General features: G+C 39.9%; 1 protein-coding gene across 1 annotated transcript in view; it reads left to right on the plus strand.

Moving 5' to 3' along the window:
• The window catches only part of slc12a2 (solute carrier family 12 member 2), a 70,215-nt gene that overhangs the window by 34,755 nt on the left and 11,119 nt on the right, over positions 1–24,341 (plus strand). The window contains exons 5-22 of the mRNA XM_073477658.1: positions 1,331–1,470; positions 2,559–2,669; positions 3,558–3,666; positions 3,824–3,948; positions 4,288–4,372; positions 4,489–4,640; positions 4,758–4,865; positions 5,005–5,128; positions 5,985–6,086; positions 8,995–9,150; positions 10,198–10,297; positions 12,487–12,598; positions 14,529–14,669; positions 15,045–15,151; positions 16,148–16,227; positions 17,603–17,746; positions 20,449–20,496; positions 22,985–23,107. Coding sequence (XP_073333759.1) covers positions 1,331–1,470; positions 2,559–2,669; positions 3,558–3,666; positions 3,824–3,948; positions 4,288–4,372; positions 4,489–4,640; positions 4,758–4,865; positions 5,005–5,128; positions 5,985–6,086; positions 8,995–9,150; positions 10,198–10,297; positions 12,487–12,598; positions 14,529–14,669; positions 15,045–15,151; positions 16,148–16,227; positions 17,603–17,746; positions 20,449–20,496; positions 22,985–23,107 — 2,067 coding nt within the window. The remainder of the gene's footprint in view (positions 1–1,330; positions 1,471–2,558; positions 2,670–3,557; positions 3,667–3,823; positions 3,949–4,287; positions 4,373–4,488; positions 4,641–4,757; positions 4,866–5,004; positions 5,129–5,984; positions 6,087–8,994; positions 9,151–10,197; positions 10,298–12,486; positions 12,599–14,528; positions 14,670–15,044; positions 15,152–16,147; positions 16,228–17,602; positions 17,747–20,448; positions 20,497–22,984; positions 23,108–24,341) is intronic.

Raw genomic sequence — 24,341 nt, forward strand, 5'->3', positions numbered from 1 at the left:
CATATGCCGTAACCTAGTAGAGATGTACACACCAGGATATTTCCACCCTAGTTCAGGTTCACAAGATCTGACATCAACTGGGATTAAACGATGTTATAAAAAGTGCTTAGTCCTATCTTAGTGCCTCTTTATCACATGCACTGACTGCAACTTGTCCATGTGTGTCATCATTCCAATGTGAAATGGTAACAACCTGGCAAAAAGCCGAACTGCCAGAAACAAGAACAGTTCTGGAGTTAAAATCTTAAAGGAAGGATACAACTTTGCCTCATTAAATCTGTATAAGTGTGTTTATTTATATGTGTGTGTGTGTGTGTGTGTGTGTGTGGTAAACAAGTAAAGTAAAAGACGCACCTTAAAAGGGGTAGCCATGTTGTAATGGAGATGCAAATTCCTGTCGCGCTTAGTTGACATGCAAGTCAAGCAGAGTTGAGCCAAGCCAGCACATGTGTATGAAAGAGCTAAATGTGGAGCAGTGAATGTGAATTTTTCTGACATGAAAAACAAGCCATACAATAATCAGTCAACTTAACCTAATATGTAAAAGGGTTAAAGGAGTAGTTCAGATTTTTTGTGACAATTGTGGTATGGGTTTCTCAGTAGTAATGTAATTGTATAATTCTATCCTATGATGAGATATTTCTCCCCATTTGGTGACTAGTCACCCCAAAATGAGCTCATATTTGTCCTTAGAGCCATAAAACTGAAACATGTAATTCTACAACAGCACAATGTCACTTTTTATGTGCTGCTGAATTCTCCAGCGAAGCCTTTGGTAAGTCTTAGCTGCTTCGTTGTAGGCAAATCAGGCTAGAGCCCAGTGTTAGAAGTACCATGCCCGGCCAGACACACTGTTTCCAACAGTCTGATCCTGGAGCTATAATAACCGTGATGTGGAGCATGGGCTGCTCTGGAGACCTCTCCTAACCGTTTGTTTTGAGTTGCTCTGGTGTTATTTAACACTCCACACTCTGAGAGGATAGTGCATAAATGAGCATTGATAACTGTTCTAATGGAAGCTTCTGATGGCCCTATTTGGCCCAAATAGCAGTCGGGTCTCAGGAGGGTATCTAGGTATCAGGCTCTGACTCTGGTATCGATTCTGATGACAACTCAAGGGGGACTGACAGTTTGGACCATGTTTATGCCTCGTCGGGGACAAGCTGCTGAAAATAAGTCCCCAGTGCAATCCTTTTAGATGCAAACATTGCTATACCATCCTACTGTATGCATAAACACTGCCAATAATGACAATATTGTTATAATATGTTCCAAGTTTTCACAACAGTTAACTATTACTAACATCTTGTCCCTTACCTCTTGTTTCCAGGTGGAGCGTATTACTTGATTTCTAGGAGTCTGGGCCCAGAGTTTGGAGGCTCTATTGGTCTGATCTTTGCCTTTGCCAATGCAGTGGCTGTAGCCATGTATGTGGTGGGATTTGCTGAAACAGTTGTGGAACTTCTTCGTGTAAGTCTCTCTGTGTCTCATGCTGCATTTAAGTAGTTAGTGATTATTGCTGCATCTCTTGCCTTGTTAGTGCAATTCCAGCACTTCATCTCTACTGGCTACCCACCTTTCCTTAGCCCTATAGACAGCTTGGACCAAGAGAGAGAATGGTTTACAATGCAACCATTTATATGACAAGTAAGGCCAAGTTAACTAATACCAGCATTGTTTATTGTTCCATTCATTCATTAGCTGTACTGGTTTATTTGTCATTGGGCGAAAGGACAGGTTGCCAGTCAGTCAGAGGGCTCACACATAGACACAGACAACCAATCACATACACAACTACAGACAATTTAGAGTGGCTAACTCACCTAACCTGCATGTCTTTGGACTGTGAGTGGAAACCAGGGCCCCTAGAGTAAACCCTCACAGATATGTTAGAACACACACACACATAGGGGCCCCAGCTTCGAACCCAGGGCCCTCTTGCTGTGACTGCTAACCACTGCTGCCCATACTGGATCATTTAGCTTGAGAGAAGATGTCAATCAAACATGTTTGTAGATCCTTGTAGATTATTTTCCTCTGTTTGGTTTATGTGGTTACCATAGTCACATTTGGAGCTGCAGCAGTGAGCTGAAAAATGTAATTGTCAATTAAAGGATAGGTTCACAATTTTTCAACCGCCTTAAACAGAGCAGTTTATGAGCCGGGCCTACTGTGTGAGTAAATAATCCATAATAAATAACTCCCGGGGCACATAAATCGGACAAATGAAATATCAAAATCAATTTTAGCCCATGGCAAATTTTTTAAATTCCTTATTTTTGATCTGAGCAAAAATTGAAAAGAACGAAAAACAAAGCTTTATTTGTTTTTTTTATTACATTCATAAACAAATAATGTAATAACATCATTTTTTCATTTTCTGATTTTGAATTCTCAACTGAATAACAGATTATCCGATGATACCCAGACTGTAGCTGCTGTTAGCAACATTGGATTTTTGTCTAAGCTGTTCTATAAAAATCTTTTGTAATATCAACAAACTTTAATGTTTGCACTTCTCATTATTCCATTTAACAACTCATTGTATTGTCTCTCAGGGTGTAGATGCCATCATGACAGATGAAATCAACGATATCCGAATCATCGGCACCATCACAGTAATCCTTCTCCTGGGCATCTCTTTGGCAGGAATGGAATGGGAGGCCAAGGTATGAACAGGGTTCCATCTCTGATACAGTGATGCTAAAATAAACTGTGTGTGGAACCTAGAATTGCTACGTCTACGTCTTCCCGCAACAGGACACTGTAGGGTTGGCACTTTTTACAAGAAAAGCTGTTCACTATCCGTAGAGTGCTGTGTTAATTTACTGCTAATGCAAACCGAACATTTCCTACTGCTGCAGCATCACATTAAAAGCATTTAACTGGCGAAGCATGAGTCGACTTCTATGAAGAAGTATGTGAGTTACAAGAAATGCAATGTCCCAGTTAATGCAGTGCACTTACTAATAAAAATGGATCAACAACATAAAACAACAATCATTTTTAGTAATTGTTGAAAGCGGATCAGTTTTAAATATGTCAGGAAGTAGTTTTAGTCAGTCTGCTACATAAAGAGCTGCAGACGACAGGATTCACACCTCCAACTTCTCAGTGAGGTAACCAACTCCTTTTCCTGATTACTCCTTTTCCCTGAACATTATCAGGTTCCCTTAAAATCCAAAATATTGGTAAATAGGTGCCTTTGCTCTTCACTTTGACTACAAATCCTCCACCATTGTCTTGTCAGTCAACTCTCCTTATTCTCTTCACGTGATGAGTTAAATGTGACTGCTACTCTGTGCTGCAACTCCGCTGCTGTACAGAGCAGACACTTTCAGTTTATGATAGAAGCGTCCGTCAGCCAACTAAGTATTAATTAATTTAAAAAAAAAAAAACAAAGCAAAATGACGGTGGAGGCGGCTTGCAAGTAATGTAATCAGTGTACACCTGAACACTGTAACACTGGGAATGCCACCACACAGAATAACCGATGCATACAGTGGATTAAGAGATCTGCAGTGACTAATGAATTGGTTGATGTTCTTCACTTTAGGCCCAGATCTTCTTGCTCATTGTCCTCATCACAGCCATCTGCAACTACTTCATTGGATCCTTCATTCCTCTTGAGTCCAAGAAACCTTCGGGCTTTTTCGGCTATGACGGTATGAGCACACACTGATTTTTCAAGTGAGACTTCCTTTTAGACAGAATTGACATCTGTACCATCTCATAACCCTGAGAGCTGTTTACTTAAGCAGCGTTGGCACTGATGGCTTTGTCAGCTGCCTTTTTGGTATTTAAAACTCCTTTTTCTGTCAGGTTCAATCATGTGGGAAAACATGGGTCCGGACTTTCGAGGGGAAACTTTCTTCTCTGTCTTCGCCATTTTCTTCCCTGCAGCTACTGGTATTCTGGCTGGAGCCAACATTTCAGGAGACCTCGCTGTAAGTCAACTGGAACTATTAACAAGACCCCTTTTTAAAAAGAGGTTTATCTTAATGTGATACATTTGACTAAAGCTGTCAAGCAAAGCAAAATTATTGTCTCGGTGTCATCTTTGTCAGACCTTAACTTAAGTTAAACTGCTACTAGATGAATGTTAGTAGTGCTTTTATTGATTGTACTCTGTTGAAAATGGTGAGAAACTGGGACAGTGATTCTGCTAAACACTTTTGTGGTGGCAGGGGATTGATGGCATCCTTTAAAGCCCTTTATTGACATAAAATACAAGGTTTGTGCAGTTATAGATTGCTTGTAATTTGTGTTGTGGTTGTTGGTTGCAGGACCCACAGCTGGCCATTCCCAGAGGAACTCTTCTGGCCATCCTGATCACAGGAATAGTCTACCTGGGTGTTGCTGTTTCAACAGGTGCAGTAATTGAGTATATGTGATATTCTCTGTAGCTTTCATAATCTGGAATCTTTCAAGCACATCATATTTCTTAACAGAGTTTTAATGTGTGCATAATTCCTTTCTCACACCAGGCTCCTGTATTGTGAGAGACGCCACTGGACATGTGAATGACACAATCACACAAGTCGTTGGCAATTGCAGTGATGCTGCATGCAAATTAGGCTTTGACTTCTCTTCCTGTAAGAGTGTCAAATGTGACTATGGACTCCATAATGACTTTCAGGTATGAAGCAGCTCTGTCAGAAAATGAGGTTGAAGTTTATAACATTTCAGAGATAGAAGTTAAAATAAATGTGTTAAACAGTCAGACAGTTAAATTGGTATTTTATCTTTTGTTCAGGTGATGAGTCTGGTTTCTGGTTTTGGTCCCATCATCTCTGCCGGAATCTTCTCTGCCACTCTGTCCTCAGCTCTGGCCTCTTTAGTCAGTGCACCCAAAGTTTTTCAGGTAATATCCAAACTAAACTGCTTCAAGGTTTCTAATGAATGGCACTAACAACCATGAGCAATTTATGTAGTTTTGAATTGTAATACATTTTGTAGTTTTTGATTATGAACAACTGAAACTCCAACTTCCGTTTCCACAGGCTTTATGTAAGGACAACATCTACCCCGGCCTTAGCATGTTCGCCAAAGGTTACGGCAAGAACAACGAGCCCCTTAAAGGCTACATCCTTACCTTTGGTATCGCTCTGGCCTTCATTCTCATCGGTATGGCTGCACACACTGCTCATTTCTGCATTGTTCTTGTATGAGATCACAATAATCAAAAGCCTAAAATCTCAGAGGCTGCGATATTCAGTACACTCTCCTGAAATAACAATAAAGTTGTGATTTTGCAGTAATGCTTTATTGTCTGTAATTTCAGAATAATTTCCAAGATGTTTACTGGAAAGAACAATGTAATTTGTACTCATAATAGGTAAATTAAAGACAGCATTTAATTGGTGCATGCGACCCACCTCACAGTTCTTCTAAAGGCCTTTTCAAACACAACGCCACTGCGCTCTGAAACCCATTCATGGCTTGCACTGCGCCACTGAGGCTTGCGGCCAAAGTTGAACCTGGCTCCGACTGCCTGAACCTAGCGGCTAGCACAGCTGAAATTGTTTTGTCTCTGAAGGGCTATATCCACCTGATGGGGTCATCAAAAGATTTTCATTCTGACGGGATCATGGATATCCAGTGCAAATTGAACATTAGTTCTGACCAAAGTTCCGTGCAAGGAAATATTTTGGCCTGACTGTGGCGCAGAGAAAGGGTCAGGGTTTAACCAGAATCATTAGGAGTCATCTGAGCACCATCAATATCTCTACCAAATTCCGTGCCAATCTGTTCAGCTGTTGTTTGCTTTGGAAGTGTTGGTGATGGTCCAACAAATGGACTGACTGACATTGCTATACTTAATTCTTGATGCCAGCAGGGAAAATTCTCTTTTCCCAGTATGCCTCAATTATATAGATTTAGAAACCAGTCTATTGTTCTTGCTAAGAGGACTGGTGGACACGAAAATTCAGGTTTGACTTTTTGCCCATTCTAAATTGTCTTTTTTTTCTTCTTCTTACAGCTGAGTTGAACGTAATTGCCCCCATCATCTCCAACTTTTTCTTGGCATCCTATGCCTTGATCAACTTTTCGGTGTTCCATGCATCACTGGCTAACTCACCAGGTAAGATCAAGACCCAGAAATGTTAGAAAAGAAAGAAGCACTAGATCAAGAAGTTAAGAAGACATAGGGACTTATCACAAGAGACCTCCCTTGTCTGAGTGTAAAATGAGCAGCCATGATAGCACAGTCACGAGTGTATGCTGTTTAACAATGCCTGTGATGGGAAATGAAGGGGTTTCAAAAGGATTTACTTGAAGCACTTAGACGTGTCCTGAGCTGTAGAGTGCCTCAAAGAGCTTAGAGCCAGTGTTTAACAGCTCACAAGACCGGCCCTTTCAGACCGCGCATAGAAAAGCTAACAGAGAGTCTGGGGTAGAAGTAATGTGTATTTCTTCTTGGTGTTCTGCAGTAGCAGTCGGATGATCATTTACACGACTTGCCTTTTTTTTCTTTTAGCAGGGATATCGATCAGGGCTGTGAATATGCCAGTGTTAGCCAAGTGCCTTTTTTCCCCAGACAGAACAAGAGAAGACAGGTTAAACATCAAATTAACCCAACAAAGGATTTAAATTTGGTAGAGTAATTTAGGAAAGTACAGCATGCCATTGTGCATAGAAGGAAATTACATTGCAAAGAATTAATAAAATACAAACAAAGAAAATGATACCTAGACAGAATCAAGTACTGATTTGCATTTTTCAGGCCGTATTGTAGGCATGTCAAATACTATAACCAGAGCCAATCGTAGGGCTTGTTCTGCGAGCTGGACCGATCGTGTTTACTTCTGTTGTACTTTTGGGTGCCATAAGCCACAGAGTTACAGTAATATCCTTTAAATTGCATTTATGTCTAACATTTTTAAGTTTTATTAAAGTTCCTTTTAAAATAATCGTATCATACCATATAAACAAAACAACTCCAAAATACCTCGTCCCTGTTGATCATTGAACTTATCAAAAAACTACAATTTACACCTTCACTTAGCCATCGAAACAAAAGCATACCTAGATGAACGCACGTGCGCGCACACACGCAGTATGTACACACACACACACACAAACAAATATTATGTCTGTATATCAACAATCTTATAGTTTTAAAAAAAGCTGCCAGACTCATTGGCCCCCCACCACCGCTAACACACACACACACACAGACACACATGCACGCGCACACGCGCACACACACACACACACACACACACACCCTTTTCTTCCAATCACTATGTTGAAATAGGTTTTTCCTTTAACTGTGTTATCCACTGTTACTGAAACACAGCCACACATCAGATGATTCTCTGGAAGCCCTTTTAAAATGTGTGCATCATTTCAGTGTTGTTGTTTTGTTTGACCTCACTGTTTAATGACAGATGCATCACAACAGTTTGCCAGGAGCAGAAATGTTCCTGGTACAGTACACCAGCATGAATGATCTCATGGCTGACACACACTGGGTTTGATCAATTCACAGTGATGTGAGGACTGATCTCTGCTCACATAGAAAAAAAATATCAGAAGCTTTTTCAGAGGTAATGTACAGTATACAAAAAAAATGCTACGCTATATATTGGCTTGTTATTTTTTTTCTTTGAGGTTAGGGTTAGTTCACCAAAATTAGAAATGCATTGTCAATTCCCTCCACTGTTTTCTGTCCATGCAGATGGTTTTGGTTTTATTTGTCCAGATTTTGAGATATCTGATGATGAAAGTAACTTGAACACATTTTTTTTTTTTAAAAGTGCTACTCTGTTTGTCTTTTATTAACACATGGTAATGTACAAAACAGTTAATGTTAGCAGGCTTCATTTTTTGCAGCTTCAAGGATTAGCTTTGATTCCATAAGTAACTTGACAAAATGCCAAAATAAATCTGAAGCTTAACTGAGACCTTTCTTAGTGTATGTGCAAGTCTCCACTTAACTCTTGTGTTTGTTGAATATTGGAATATGGAAACATTGTTGTTAGACAATGTTCTTGAAATATTAGACACAGATATCTTAAAAACATTAAAAAAACAAATCTTTCTGGAAGGGTACCGCTGTAGGTAAGTGAGAAAATGTTTACATTTTTAGTCATTTGAGTAAACCTGCTCATTAGATTGTAGTGAATAGCTGAATGTAATGCATGTAGTTGAATTTGTTTTTATATTGAGTTCTGTGCTTTTTCCCCCTCAATATCAAAGCTCTAGCAGAACTCCAGGTACAGATTCTTTATCTGCTTCTAATTCCTCCAAGCAGGTCATTTATTTACATGGACTTAAATGGTACATGACTCAATTAGAGGTGAGCAGTAATACATTGACTAATGGATTTTACTGCCTCTGTAATCACAAACTATAAACCCCATTTGGTGTTCTGGCCTCAGCAGGGGCAATCTCTCCCCACTCTGGGGGACACATAAAACCCCTGAATGGGACTGAGAGGAACAGCACCCTCAATGTACCCTTTATGTCCTTGTGTTTGTTTTAGACTGTCATTGTGTAACCACACACAGTCGGACTGTATCCCATCACTAAAATCCCTCTAGTCTAGTTTCTGTGATACTCAGTAAATAAATCACGTCCTTTATAGCTGGTATAATCGTCTGGTCTCCAGTCTAACAGGCTGCTAACTCCCATTCTTTAACCCAGCACGTATCCAACTTTAACTTTATTCATGCTGTATAACATCAACATTTAATATTTTAAGGCCAAGAAAATTATTGTGAAACGTTGTCTTTCATGTAGGAAGACAACGGTCACTCCTGACTTTTAGTTCTCTGCATTGCAGGACTTGATTTGGTTTAAGTTAAATAGTCTGACAAATTGGACTTCACTCTATTCAACCTTAACACGAAGTGCATTTCCTTTACCATAATTCATAATTTTGCATACTTTATAATCCCCAAACACTATGTGAGTTGCGCTCTCAGATTGTTAAATTTCCTTTGCCTTTGTTGCCTTGTTGTGACTTGTCTTCATTGGTGCTGTAGGGTGGCGTCCCAGCTTCAAGTACTACAACATGTGGATTTCTCTTGCTGGAGCCATACTGTGCTGTGTGGTCATGTTTGTCATCAACTGGTGGGCTGCGCTCCTCACCAACGTCATTGTTCTGGGGCTTTTTATCTACGTCAGCTACAAGAAGCCAGGTGAGTTACTAAGTACTCATTTGGCACAATTTGGCCGATGAGTCCAAACAGTTCTTTTTCCTAGCCACTACCGCTGCAATGATTAATCGATTAGCTGTCAGCTATTTAATTAATTGCCATCTATTTTGATTATTGATTAATTGGTCTCAGTCTTTTCTTTTTTCATATTCTTAACTGTGAATATTTTCTAGTTATTTACTTCTCTGTGACAGTAAACTGAATATCTTTGTTTTGTGGACAAAAAACACTTTTTAGTCAGGAGGCAATTTGTTCATTTTCAACTGGGGGAATACACCTAGTCTGTTTCATTCACCCGCAATCAGGGAACTGACTGGTTGTTTTGGTTTAAGAGCCATGGTCAAGGCCATAGATTCTATCTTACACATACATCGGTCAGATAAAGTATCCGTGAGTCAGGCAGGCTAGACTAACATATTTACCTAAAGCTGTCCAGCACTCTCTGTGCTACTGGGGGATGGAGAGGGTGGATGGCAGCTTAGCAAGTGGGATGCATTTGGTCATTTTGCTAACAAGGGCGATGGCATCCCCCTTGTCCCCTCTCAAATCGCCTGCTGATTTTATAAGAATTTATAACTGATAAATTCACATTATGTATTTTAATTCACTCATTAAAAGAAAAATAAAATCACTTTGAAATCTTTATCTATCATATAAAATGGAAATAATGAAAATAATGACTCCAGGCTAAAATGCTAGCCTACTGTCACCAGAACTGAAAACATGTCGACCAACAAGTTAAGTCGGTGTCATCTATACAGTGCATTGCTACATGATACTGAGCTGTCAAGTTGTTCCACCCCCCGACACACTTCCTTTGCACCTCTTCAAACACAAGGCTGGATTTGCAGCTTTGCACACACACCTGTGTGCACACTCAGTTTGACATGCAGCTACACACACATACAAGGCCTTCTCAGTGCCTGTAACACCACATGGGTCAGACGGCCTTTGGCCCAGCACGACGACCCGTAAACACACTTCCTAACTGCACTGTGTGTTTCTGCCTGCATGCGTCCTCCCCTCCAGATGTGAACTGGGGCTCATCCACCCAGGCTCTGACCTACCACCAGGCCCTGACCCACACTCTGCACCTCAGCGGAGTGGAGGACCATATCAAGAACTTCAGGTATCAAACACGAAGAAGCAACCCCTCCAATTGAACTAAACACACCCGTAGCTACTATCTAATGATCTATTGATTAATATATTACCCTCCTAATTAACCATTTGCAAACAAACAAGCACAGTAGCTGTGATGAGACCATGTTGGTATGGAATAACCTCCTTACAGTATTTGGTGGTGATATAAGAAACTGATGGACATGAATTGAGAAGTAGCTATTGTGTGGCAGGTCACAGCTACCTTAATAAGGTTCACCTGAACTTCAAATGTAGATAGATCATATTTGTGTGTGTTAATACAAGGGCCATGTGTTGTTCCCTGAAATTGTATAGATCTGTTTTATATGTTTAATGGCGCTCATGTGGACAGTGTAAATATGCCTTGGTAGGCTGCTGGGTAATGTTTGAAATGTTCTATATCGCTACCAGTACAATTCAAACATTTTAGTGACAGTACTGTGTACCCTTGTACTTGCGTACAGGGCTTAAGTTTGGGGAACTTCACTGAAAGGATTTTAACATGGTTAACTGCCAAATGCATCAGTATTAAATAAAGAACTTGACCTTAATAAAATAGTCTGACACAGTGTGTCCCAAACTGTTGAGACTAGTCGGCCCTTGTTGCGGCTTTTTGGTTGACTGAGCATGCTGAATCAGCGGCGGGGCCCGTCGGTGAGTGAAATAACTCTGATTGGCTATGCAGCTAAGCAAATCAGTGATAAATGGGGAAAGAAAGGGAAAGCCCTGTCGCTGTTGTATTCATGATTTTACCCATTTAGTGTAGCTTTTCCTTACTTTTCCTCTCCACCAGTGCCATTTGCAACTTTATGTCAGACATATTCTTGATCAGAAGTGACTATATTAGCGAAAGTGGCTTTAAAAAACACTGCTTTATCATATCAGCAGTTTGTACATCTGCAGTCTTGAGTGTTCTGGTTTACCTTTTTAATGACAAATACAGACTACCGCTACCTGGTGGTGTGGAAAGCTATTTCCTCTCATGCAAGCGCAGAACGTACAAGCTAGTTGACCGTCAGCTGGTGTCTTTGGCACTATTTTATGTGGACCGAAACACAGGCGACATGAGGCGATGGCACAGTCGCCACTAGTAGTTTCATATCAGTTTGGTGTGTCTGCGCCATAAAGTTAGACAAGTTTTCTAACTTACATCAGGAAATATCGTATCAAAGCATAAGCAAACAAGACTAAGATCGAGCATTTGTTTTTATCAAGTTATGGCATAAGGGAAATGAGGCCTCCTGTCAAACAAACTGGGCTGACAGCTCACATACTATACATATTGTACACAGCCAAGTTCCTCAAAAAATAAAAAAAGACAGAAAGAAAAGCAGTTTAGTGTTTTGTGTCGTTAACTGTGACTATGGTCTGGCAGTATTGTTGAAATCACTATTAATTAATAATAAAGATATTCTGCATTAAGGATAAATTTAACTGCATGTTAACTGTTGAGGTTGTAGTTTGCACTATAATAATCAAAGTAGAATTATTGCTTACTACTAAAAACTGAATCATTATATGGTAAATGTACACAAAATCACTTCATACAGCCAAACATATCGTAAAAGTACAATCACTGTTACACATCACATGAGCACATATAATGTGTTTATATGGGTAAAATACAAAATATATCAAAAGCACGATTATATCATCAAGACATTCATGATTTACCTTTAAATTGTGGGAATAAATATCCAAGTGTCCGATGGGAACCATGTATAACCACTGTATATATGTAGCAAATGTAGCAAATGCAGCTATTATTAAATAGAGATAATAATTATTTACACACTATATCCACCATGTTACATGTGTTAATTCTGCATTCCTGCACATGTAGCACATGGTGCATTGGGCTTTTGGAGGACGTATTAGTGATAATGTGCCTCTGGTTTGTTCCCATGGCAGCAGAAGATTAAAAGGCATCTGATGGTGTCTTCAGAGTGACCCGTGTGTTCCTCTGAGCTCCCTCTTGTCTCCTCCATTAAATCCCATGGTGCTTAACATATTTGCTTTGATGTGCACTACTCTGCTCCTGTTTTTTTTTTTTTTTTTTTTTGCATGCTAAGAAGACTAGAGGCCGCTGTTAAGGTCAGAAGAGACAGTGGCTGCAGATATAAAAGCTGGTGATGCTTTAAATATGACATGTTGATGTTTTCTCTCTGACTGTAGACCCCAGTGTTTGGTGATGACTGGATACCCCAACTCTCGTCCAGCTATCCTTGACCTGGTCCACAGCTTCACCAAGAATGTGGGCCTGATGATCTGTGGTCATATTCGCACGGTGAGAAGATTACACTGAGAACACTGTTATTGATGTTCTTTTGCCTTTTGTTAAAAAAATGCTGTAAAAACCACAACACTGAAACTGAAATGTGTTATTGATGAAAGAATTTCATTTAAAAGGGCTGATGTTAGGGATATCAGTATGTATGGGAACTAATTCATTTATTTGTTTAATGCTTATTTTATAGGGATAAGTATGTAGCATAAATCAATGCAACACACCACAACATTTACAGCCTGAGCTAATTTGAAAGGCCCGTTCCTAGATGTGCTTTAGATACATAAAACTGAACAATAAACACACAAGAGACAGTACAAAACACAAACTCATTAAATATGTACATGAAGAACACAAAACTCAGCTAAGAAATAAACAATACAGAGAGAACAACACAAGACACAAACTATGATAAAACAATAGCATTAAGGGTACTCTGATTGTTATCGCTATCAGCTGATATGTGTTTAATGGGTGGTCTTTATAAAGCCTGATCAAAAGAACTGATCTGATAAATACACAAGACAGTTTCTCTATGCGCTGCTAAAATGCTGAGGCCACAAATATTGCAGGACTCTGCTGCTCACTAGCTGCTAACAGCTCACTAGCTCCCCTCCTGCCAATATTAGTACAGATTTTCAGTGCCCTCTTGGTTTAACTAGAGCAACATTTTCACAAGGTCCTGCCAAAAAGCCGTTTGTGACTGAGGGGATAGATGGGCCGGTACCGCGGAACAATTCTCATAACTTTATTATTGTTAATTATAACTAGTGCTAACACAGCACTGTTTAGAGACTGATAAACATGGTAAAAGTATTAGAAGACCCGCTCCGTTGTAATCAGCAGAGTCAGAAATAGTCAGTTCAACTTATCATCTGGAATTGTGTATTCATAATAAGTCAATTTTCTGCCGTCCAGACTCGGGGGACAAGGCAACACCGTTTGTCTCAAGCCCTGCAGCATGAGCGGTAACAGCTGACTGAACTAACAGCAGAATGAGTCAGGATATAGTTTCAGCATACAAGTTCTGCAGTTAAGAAATTTCACATGTTGATCCCCCAAACAAAGGTTTGACATAAGGGCACTACAGTTTGAATGTTTTACCTGTTTCTGAGCTTGATATATTGACCCTGCTGTCCAGGGTCTGTTCTGGATTTGGAAACGGGGCTTATTCTGCTGCACACAGGCCAGCTTTAAACTTCTGCGACAACTGCCGCGACTAGCTACCAATCAATATTTTCTCTTCTTGCTTTAAGTTAATTCTTTGTTAATTTCATTTGAAGCTAATTTTCCTTTTAAAACACTTCCGCAGTTTTGTGATCTCTCACCTGTTTTGCTCAAATTGTAACTCTTATGAGCTTAGAGCTCAGAAATGACCGCATCAGTGAGCCTCAGTGGTGATACAATTGATACGTTTGTTTCACTCCTGTATACACAGTGTAAAAAGCCTTTTACAAATCCCCTGGCAGGCATAACTGATTCACAATGGAAAGTCCATTTTGATTAGATGAATGAGGCTCTGTGCAGTCCAGCAGCTCTCTGGCTCTGTGGAACACGGCACCCTCCACAAGTGGCCTCTGATCTGTCCTCCTGCCTACTTCCATTAGGGACCATAGAACAAGTTAAATGGTGTAAACATTCCCAGCTAATGGCATTACAGCTTCCTATCTGAAGAGCATCTTTGTAAGCTCTTTTCTTCAGAAATAAAGAAAGTCTTTGATGAGGAGATTCAGAGCAGGACATTTTCAACAGGTTGAATTCTTCAGTGAAAATCTGATTAAATTAAGTTCTCTGTGATGTCTAACCTTGGAAATGTGGACCTACACAGCTGCCCACATGGTCATTTTATTTGCTCCAGACTTCCAACATTTCAGAATGCGAGGCTATGTGATTAGTTATAGTGTTTGTGTGTGTGTGTGCCTCCCCACAGGGCTACAGAAGGCCAAACTTCAAAGATCTGGCCACAGACCAGGCCCGATATCAGCGCTGGCTGCTAAAAAATGAGTGCAAGGCCTTCTACTCTCCGGTGTTCGCTGAAGACATGAGGCAGGGCACACAGTTCCTGCTCCAGGTAGGAAAACAGCACAGTGGTGCCAGGAATGAGATCTTAAATGGATTTAGCCTTGCTCTGGATAATAGCACAGGTTGTGTAAGTCCTGGTAGACTTACACAACCAAACAACTACACTGATGTTCCTCAGTGTAGTTGTTTGCTATTCAGTGATAACAGCCAGCAGTGTTGTATCATGTGTACTGTGTTTGTATTTGTTGGTGTGAATTAAGTAACAACTGGCTCCATAAAACTGATAACAGCTTGAACAGTCCCAGGATGTCTTCATTTTTATTTGCTGCTTCAGAATAACAGTGTCAGTGATTCTTAGGCAAGTAGTCAAGAAATGAGTCGAGGTGTAAATTAATTTGTGATTTAAATTCTTCTCCCTCCCAAGGCCGCTGGTCTGGGTCGCCTGAAGCCGAACACATTGGTGCTGGGCTTCAAGAACGACTGGAGGGACGGCGACATGATGAATGTGGAGACTTACATCAGTATGATCCAGTAAGTTAATCGACTACTGAGCCCTGTACCATCTTAACATTTAAAAAGGTGTCCCACCAGTTGTGTGTCCCCAAATCATATTTGTGTTTTCTTAACTTGGCTTCCTCTGTATAGCTAGCCGACTAACTTTGTCTCAAGCTTCTGAGACACAAACAAGTTACCAACGTGTGGTGCTGAGACAAAGACGAAAACGATCACCGAGGTAGCCCACATATATGCAATGTTCTTTTTGTCTCTGCCGGAATTTAGATGTGAGCATATGTCACGTAACACTTTGGCTGCTTTCAGGAGCTTTCCTAGTGTCTTTGATAACTGCAGTCTAGTTTTGCATAAACTCAAGCTGTCATTGTCTTTAGTCTGTGGCCCAACGGGACAAGTAGGTCTCCAACCTAACACTAATGAAAATGTTGTAATTAATAAGATATGAAGAATCAAACATGCATTTTAGATGAATTAGATGTATACACTTTGATAGAATATCATGAAAATAACAATTTTCACAATTGACAATTGTATGTAAGCTCAGTACATGATGCAGGGTTTTCTACCAAGAAGTTCTTGTAAACAAACACACACACAGGAGAACAGTGTTGGTTCATGTGAAACCCTGACTGCCTGCCGAACCCTGAGTCAGTCATGTGAGGCTATGAGTGAAGGACTTAAGCTGAACGAGTTCCTGATTGTAAAGTGTAGGATTATGGCATTTGAGCTGAAGGTCAGAGATGGTTCAGCCCTACAATATTAAAATCACAGCTAATACGCTCAGCAATGTGCCCTTTACTTTCCATCCAGTGAGTTACAATGTTGGAACTACAAGGTTGAACCCGCAAGACTGAGACAGATATTTAAACCTGGCATTTGTTGTGTGCGGTTATCAGTCTTCCTTTTTAAATGCTCCATGTCTTTGTTACTTTGGCCTATGTTTAGTTGAGCATGTCACACTTCATTCTGACCACTGCTGATGGTGATATTTCATTTCTGTGTTTTTCCTCTCAGCGATGCCTTTGACTCCCAGTTTGGTGCCGTTATTCTGCGGCTGAAAGAAGGCCTGGATGTGTCCCATATCCAAGGACAAGGTATCAAACACACGAACAAACATCCACAGCATGGTTCCAGACAAGTGTTTAGCAATATGTTTGAAACCAATATTTTTCCAATATTCATATGTAACACAATATGGCAGATGTGTCCATAATCCCACATAGGATCATTGAATGTATTATATCTGATTAAATCATCAAATTCTCAAATGAACCCTGATATTCAAATAATGGTTGAGTTTATGATTACAGCAGTGCTTTAATACAGCCAGCCCTTTACAGTCCAGCATTTCACTGCCTATGAGAGTGAATATTAGAGTGTGTGAATTTAAGAAATGATTTGGGTGCACTAGTGAGACTTGCAAAATACATGGTTTCACTCAGCTACAATGCTAATAACCAGTAATGAGCAGTGTACAAAACACTTCTGTAAGTTAGCAACATCTCGTTTTTAAAATATAATGACAGAAAATCATCAGCTTTCGATAATTAACATTGATAACAGGCCAAAATTAAACTTGTTTGCTGTCTTGTTTGTGTGCTTCCTGTTACATCACTGTATTTCTACTTTCTAACACTGAAGTTTCTCAAATATTCAAGTTCAAGTGTGACAAATAGAGTGGCTGAAGGTTTTAAAAGCATTAAATAGTCTAAACTCTTAAACTTTATCCATCTTTTAATTTATTTTTGTCAAAATCAGCCAAGCTCGAAGTCCGTAGTTCTGATTGTTCAAAACTTTAAACCTTCCACTGACCCTAATACTGTCTTTTTACTTTATTCCTGTACTGACCTGTTGGCAAAATTCAGATTAAAAAGACTCACTTTATAACCTAACCATCTTCAAACAAAAACCTACTGCTGCATAGGACCACATATATACTACTTAGCTTTATACTTACCTGCAGTGTTTAAATAAGAAAAAGATCAGTCTTGAATTTTGTTAAAAGTTATCTTAAGGTCTTACAAAGCAGAAACTTTAAGTGTCCAGAACTTGTAGACACCCTGATTTAATCAAGATTTAGGTAAATATAAGGTTCAGACCAGACAGACAGATATTAAAGGACTCAGATCAGGACCAGGACCAATAAACTTGATCAGGACATCCCTAACTGAGATGCATTTTGGATAATGTATGAATATATGTTTGAGTCCTGATTTATAGTAGGGACTAAAGATCAAAATTAACAGTTCCAATTTTTTTTTTCTTTCTTTTTTTAAATCTGTCTTTTATGAGTCTCTCAACTTTATGGAGGTAAAATGCTGAATCACCAGAGTAACCTGGAAGTGTTGCTTTGTGAAGGCTGCTTCACAGTATTTAAACAATCCGTTACTATCCTCCTCATCGTCTTATTCTCTCTTCTTCCCCGCATCTCCCTCCCTCCATCTGTCCTCTCGTTCCATTTCCTCACAGATGAGTTGCTGTCCTCCCAGGAGAAGTCCTCCGGGATGAAAGATGTAATCGTGTCCATAGACACCAGCAAAGACTCTGATGCCGATTCATCCAAGCCGTCCTCCAAGGCCACCAGCCTTCAGAACAGTCCAGCTATACAGAAAGGTCAGCCTGCCTCAGTGTGAATGTCTTTACATTCATCTCAATTGCTTTTTGTATTCCCTCTTAATCTGCCAAGCAGACCTGTTTACAGTGACACCCAGCTGAGACACTGCTGACATGGCAGCAGGGAAATGGAAAAATAATCATTTATGACATTAGATGATTATATTTGTGATTTCAAACCATTAAAACACTTACTGTATGTACCATAACATCATATGTATACATTCTCACTGCACTTTGTGTGTGTTCATGTGTATTTGTGTGTGTGTGCATGTGTGTGCGTGTGTGTGTGTGTGTGTGTGTGTGTGTGAGAGGCGATTTTCATTCAGGAAAACTGTTTAACACTGTTTTCAGAGACCCTTAATCCGCCAATAGCTTCCCTTATCCTGCCGCTACACACGCACACACAAACTGCTCTGACAGGAAGTCGCCTCAGTGACCCGTGACCCGAGTCTTCCCACTGGGCCCAGTTTGTTAGTCCACAGATGTCTTGGGCCACTCTGTCTGTGTGTGTGTGTGTGTGTGTGTGTGTGTGTGTGTGTGTGTGTGTGTGTGTGTGTGTGTGTGTGTGTGTGTGTGTGTGTGTGTGTGTGTGTGTGTGTGTGTGTGTGTGTGTGTGTGTGTGTGTGTGTGTGTGTGTGAAAAAGAGACTGAGAGATCTACACCATCAGTGTGGTGTATACTGTAAGTGCCACCCACACAATTCTGAGCAAGCAAACACAGAAACTTTTGGGAATGTTTGGTACAGCTGTTCCCACAATCACAACTCCAGTCTGGGTCATGAAGGCTGATACAGAATTTGGGTGTTGATATTAACTGTTGTGAAGTTTTGTCAAGCTTTTCATATATGATGGGGGAGGGGGGGCACATTTGTGGATCATAGTTTTTGCATTAACAAATAGTCTCTCTCTCCATACTGAATCACTAGTTTCGTCATTATACGATATTATATTGATTCTGACAACAACATGATATTTGCCAATATTCCCACAATACAATTACAAGTGAATTTAGGGGACTGGTGTTAAATTCTGACCATTAAACTCAGTCAGTTACAGAAGAAGCTGCCACCCCTTTGTTTTCTGCTTTTGTCCATAAAAAGCACTAAATGACACATAAATAATTATAATTAATTGTAGCTGATTCAGTGCAGTAAAGTTTACTTCAAACTGACTTAACGTAAACACATAAAACACAGCTTAAAGCAACATTATGTAACTTTTTTTACCTTTAGAAATAACAGCTGCAAAATCATTTTGATGGTACAGTGTCTTGTAATAGGATGAATGGTGTCCACTCCACTCCACCCCCCCATCACTTGTTTCTGTACTATGTAACTTGAGGGTAGGATCACAGACTTGTTGACTTCAAGATACAAGTTAACATTATTATGACATAATAAGTTTTGTTTATAGTCAGCACCTACATCATGTCTTACAAATTGTTACAGACCTGGGATTTGTATTGATGACAGTGGTGTTGAACTGAAACTGTGGGGGGCGCCAAATTTCACAAAATGCCAATTTCTACATAATGTTGCTTTACCAAGAAGAACATAAAACAAAAGTATACTATTCAGCTCAGTAATAACTGTCAAGGAAACAAAACTATTGTTTTTTCGTAGTCATTTATTATTCATTATTAGCTTAAGCCTATGGCAGCTTACATCGCATAAATTAGCCTATCAGATGCTTTCCTCTACACATACTGTAGATTAGCAATTGATATTTATTATTTACTCTCCAAAATCCAAAATATTTGGACACTGCTGATCTATTGCGAGGGGAGAGTAGATATCGGCATCGTCTTGGCTGCTTGCCATTATCTACCTGGTGCTGCACTGTTTGGGCAGACAAGGTGAAACAGAAATGCTATGAGAATATCCAAATAAAGGCAAATCCTAAGAGGATGATACGGATCAATGTTTTCACTTTGCATCGATGGTATTGGATCACTGATCAGTGAATAGATACATCAACCCAGAATGATGCATCATAACACCCTTAATATGCTGCCAGTGCTGCTAAGCCACACACATTGATAACCTGTTGATTTGGTAAAGGAAAATGTAGCAAAGTGAAGATGAATGTCTTGATTTGGGTAATCCTCTTAGTTCCAACCAAAGCTCCTACCTGAGCTGTCATTAAGACAAGAATCTTGGCCCAGCTCCCCTCCTCTTTGTGGAGTTAATTTTTACTCTGACTCACTGTGAGAGATTTTCATTCTAATCCAAGTATAGTCTCAGTGGAGTAGTTCGGCTTTGAGAATTAGAACTGATTCATGCGTATTTAATACTCTCACATGTCCTTGAATGTTGCTTAACTAATGGCCAGTGGAAGCCAGCTTGATTTTAAGTAGAGAGTCCTGGCTCAGAGCTGCTGGTTTTATTGTTCAGGTCAGGCCACAGAAATTCCCAGAAATGAGGAGAAAAAATTGAGCTCTCTGTAAAACTCCTGCCAGTGGAAAAGCTTCAGAAAAGGTTTTTGTTTTCCGTCAACCTGAGTGCCAGTCTGTTAGCATGACGCTCACAGCTTACTGGTTTCCCCAGGACTTTTTTGTGTGTTTGTGCTTTTTCATACTTGTGATATTTTTTGTAGCTGTTTATTTTCTGACATGCCTGGGTTGTAAATTGATCACACACCAAATCAACATTTCAGCTCAATTATATATTTTTTTCTCTCCTTTTGTCTCACATTTCCCAGATGACGACGATGATGGCAAAGCTACAACTCAGCCCCTGTTGAAAAAAGGCAGGAGATCCACTTTATTGGGTTGCCTTAAAATCTCTCTCTCGCTCTCTCTGCTTGGTTTTATCTTACACTCTTTGTTTTTTTTGTGTGCTCCTTTCCTCTTAAGTCATACTTTCCTTTCCTTGTGCTCTCCTTCCTCTACCACCTCATTCTTCACAGTATATTTGAATTCCTCTTGTATTAACATAGCGTCCTGCACCCTGCTGTCTCTGTCTTGTGTCTCTTCACGTATGCCCTGCGTTTCAGGCCCTGCTAGCTACTTGGCTTTGGGGAATAACATTTAGTCTTTTCTTCTCTTTCTCCTGCTCTCTTGTCAACAGTGCCCTCCTTGTAGCTCAGGCCCAGTCCCTGATGCTGTACTGTATGTCATAGTGCCTTTAACTCAATCCAAGTCTTGAGTACTTAATGTTGTGATTGTGTGCGCCAGCATTTCAATTTCCTCCAGTGAATTTTCAGTCTCTCTTGCCTGCTGCTTCTCGTCTGTCTGGAGGTGACAGTCTGTCTGTAGCTTTCCTTTCCAGGATGAAAACTGCTCCTCTGTTTTCATGTCTCCAGCACTGTCCAGCTAACTCTCACAGCTTCTCTCCCTGTTTGTTTGCTGTTGTTAGTATTGATGGTGTTTCCCCTGTGTCCATAAGCCAAAATGAAAGAAATCATCAGACATCAGAAAAATAATGAGCATGCAGGAAAAACATACAACTCACCCATGCTCAGTTCCGTACACTTGCTGATTTTGCTTGATTTGGCATAACCATTAACTCAGAGTGGCTAATATTAGCAAACCTTTGTTAAATATAGCTGCGTAATTGATATCACTGAGTCAGTTCACTGACTCTTCACATGATGTCCATTAACTACAATTTGCTTTTGATTAGAGGCCAACTGATATTTGATCATTGTGGCAGAGATAGAGATATATCATTCACTCATCACACATTCTTGGCAATGATCCCTCAACTGTGGTTATCAAACCCATGAAGCAAAGATATGTAATGGATATTTTACAGTTTAACAATAAACTTTATTGTCTGAAATGACACCAGTGCACTGAAACAGTGAAGTTACTGTGCATTTAATAATTATACACCAGCCCGAGCATCTTTCTGTGCAATATAATAATAATAATCTCTGAAAAAACGTTTTCATTGCGGTGCATTTCAAACAACATATACGCCGATACATGTGTGATGGGCCAAAATTAGACAATAATATCAGTCAGGCTCTACTTTTGACTCTCATAAATCAAAAGCATACTTTCAAGTTTATTTTTCTAACTTCAAGGCAGTCTTTGTTATCTTTTAACTCATTTCACCATTAAATGTAACTAGTGCTGAAATGATTTGCCAGAAACGTATTGGTTGCAGCTGCAAAAAGGTAGGGATTTGATCATTGTGATGGTAATATTCCACTGCTTTCTGACATTTTTGATTGAATTAAATTCAAGTACTTTATTTGTTCTCCGGGCGGATTTAAAGGAGCATTCTGTAGTTTAGGTGAAGAAATGTTAATGAGCAGAGAAAGATCTTCATTTCTGCCTAAACAAACTAAATAATCAAACTCTCTTTGTTTTCATGACTGAATAAACAAACTGACCTTAAAGGACAGCACAGTTTATATTGTTTTACTGTGTTTATATGTGGCGGACCCTGCCACCTTTCTAGCTTCAAACAGTGTTCCGGGACCTTATTTTCCTCTGAGAACAGCTCGTTTATTCACTTATGGATAGTGTGAATTTCTTCTTCAAAACTACATAGTGCCCCTTTTAAGACTTGCTGATATGCAAACATAAATACTATAAAATCACAACAGACTACTAACTTTTACACATGAAACCCATGTAAAAAACAAAACAAAAACTGCTCAATTGGAAAAGACACATTTGTTTTCATACTGTAGCACCACTGGCTGCCCGGAAGGTAGGAAATTGGTGTAAAACCCTACACTATGAAACGTTTTTTGAAATTGAAGATGTCAAGACAAAAAGAAAATTTTTAAACAAAGTAGTGATTTTTGAGTTAAGCGACATTTTGCTAAAACAAGCAAAACTGCTGGTGCTTTTAAACCCAATAGAAGGAACAGTTCTAAGAACTGCAAAACATCTACAAGGGGAAACACTGATTGCAGCTGTATTGCTCAGATTTGATAGCTTGTCTTTTTACTTTTATTAGAAACATGTTATATGTTTGAAGTGCTCACCATCATACCAACATTGCCACTGAATAGTTAACAGTCCACATAACCAAACACAACATAGGTTGGTCTGTAACTGACAAATCCAAACTACACAGTTTGTTCTCCAAGGATTTGTGCTGACTGTCCAACCTGAATCCCACTCAGAACTCTTAACAGGCCAGCAAATGATAGTAATTACAGTCTTATGTTGCCATCTTAATGAGCTTTTGCTGTGTTTGTGTTGTTTGCGTGTGCTGTGGTATGTGTGTGTGTGTGTGTGTCTGTGTGTGTGTGTGTTTGGCAACCATCCCTGCAGACAAGAAGAGCCCGACTGTACCACTGAATGTGTCGGACCAGAGGCTGCTGGAGGCCAGCCAGCAGTTCCAGAAGAAACAAGGGAAGGGCACAGTGGATGTGTGGTGGCTGTTTGATGATGGAGGTGAGTCTGGGACAAAGACTAATCTCCCCCAACTGGACATATTTCTAATTGTGAATGTTATCAAGCTGTGAGTGGCAGCATGAGGACCAGGACAAACACATAATGTGTATTGTTGTTAATACGAGTGTGACACCACAGCTTGTTTATTTAAGACATGTTTGCTAGGTGTGCAGCCAGGTCAGGTTGGTGATTCAGCTGTATATACCGTGTGACAGTAATGCTGTTTGCACTGGAGAAGCTTTCCCTGCCAGCTCAAGTCTCATTGAGTCCATGTGTGAGTAGAACAGGTCATCTTGTAGAGGATTCACAGTGAGCGAGTGGGTGTGTTCATGACATCGATGATGTTGCATGGACTTAAGCTGCCTCTAACTCGTTACTGCTTGCTCGATATATTTCTTTTGACTCTTTTGTTGATATTGGCGATACGTCTAAATACATGTAGTACTGAAATCAATGCAAACACAGTCGACATTACCAAGCCCCTATTTCGCCTAAACCAGTGTATAACCAGTAAGCGAGAATGGGTCTGACACAGATGATCTCCTGTTGTTTGCTACATGTGTGAAAGGGAAACTCAAGACAGTGTCCAGCCCTGATTCTTCGGACAACTCTAAAGCTTCCATTTTGAAAGGATGTTAGTTTTACTGTCATATGAGGCAGTTCTTTTTTGTTTGTATGGAAGTTCCAAAATAGAAAAAGAAAGTAATGAAATGTGAAAAAGTACGGTATGACTATTTCAAACAATTTCTTAATTTACAGGACAATTACTGTATAGTGACCCAATTAGTGTGATACAAAATGATGTATACTGTGATAGAAGATTTTGGGCACATTGCCCACCCCTAAAACCAGCACACTGCTTCCAACAGTGCCAGGGCCAAGAAAGTATACCATGCTTGGGCACGGTACGGATTGCCTAGTGTGAGTGTGTTTTGTTATGTACATTCTCAGGGAACAAAATGATGCCAAATATAGGCCTAATGACACTAATTTGCACAGAACAATACGAGTAATATAAAGCAATTTGAATGTAGCAGACCACTGTCAGCAGGTCAAAAGAGGCATGGACCCCTGACTTGATACTGCAATTACTGAGAAATGAAAATGACAAATTACAGCTGTTAGAAGGATCCACTCTGTCAGGGCGTGTTGATCAGTGGAGCTGACAGACACAATTTGTTAATATGCCTCAGTCTTTGTTGGGTGGGATGATTTTAAGTGTCTGTCAGCCCCG

Source organism: Pagrus major, chromosome 12 (genome assembly GCF_040436345.1).
Source record: "Pagrus major chromosome 12, Pma_NU_1.0".
Taxonomy (NCBI): domain Eukaryota; kingdom Metazoa; phylum Chordata; class Actinopteri; order Spariformes; family Sparidae; genus Pagrus; species Pagrus major.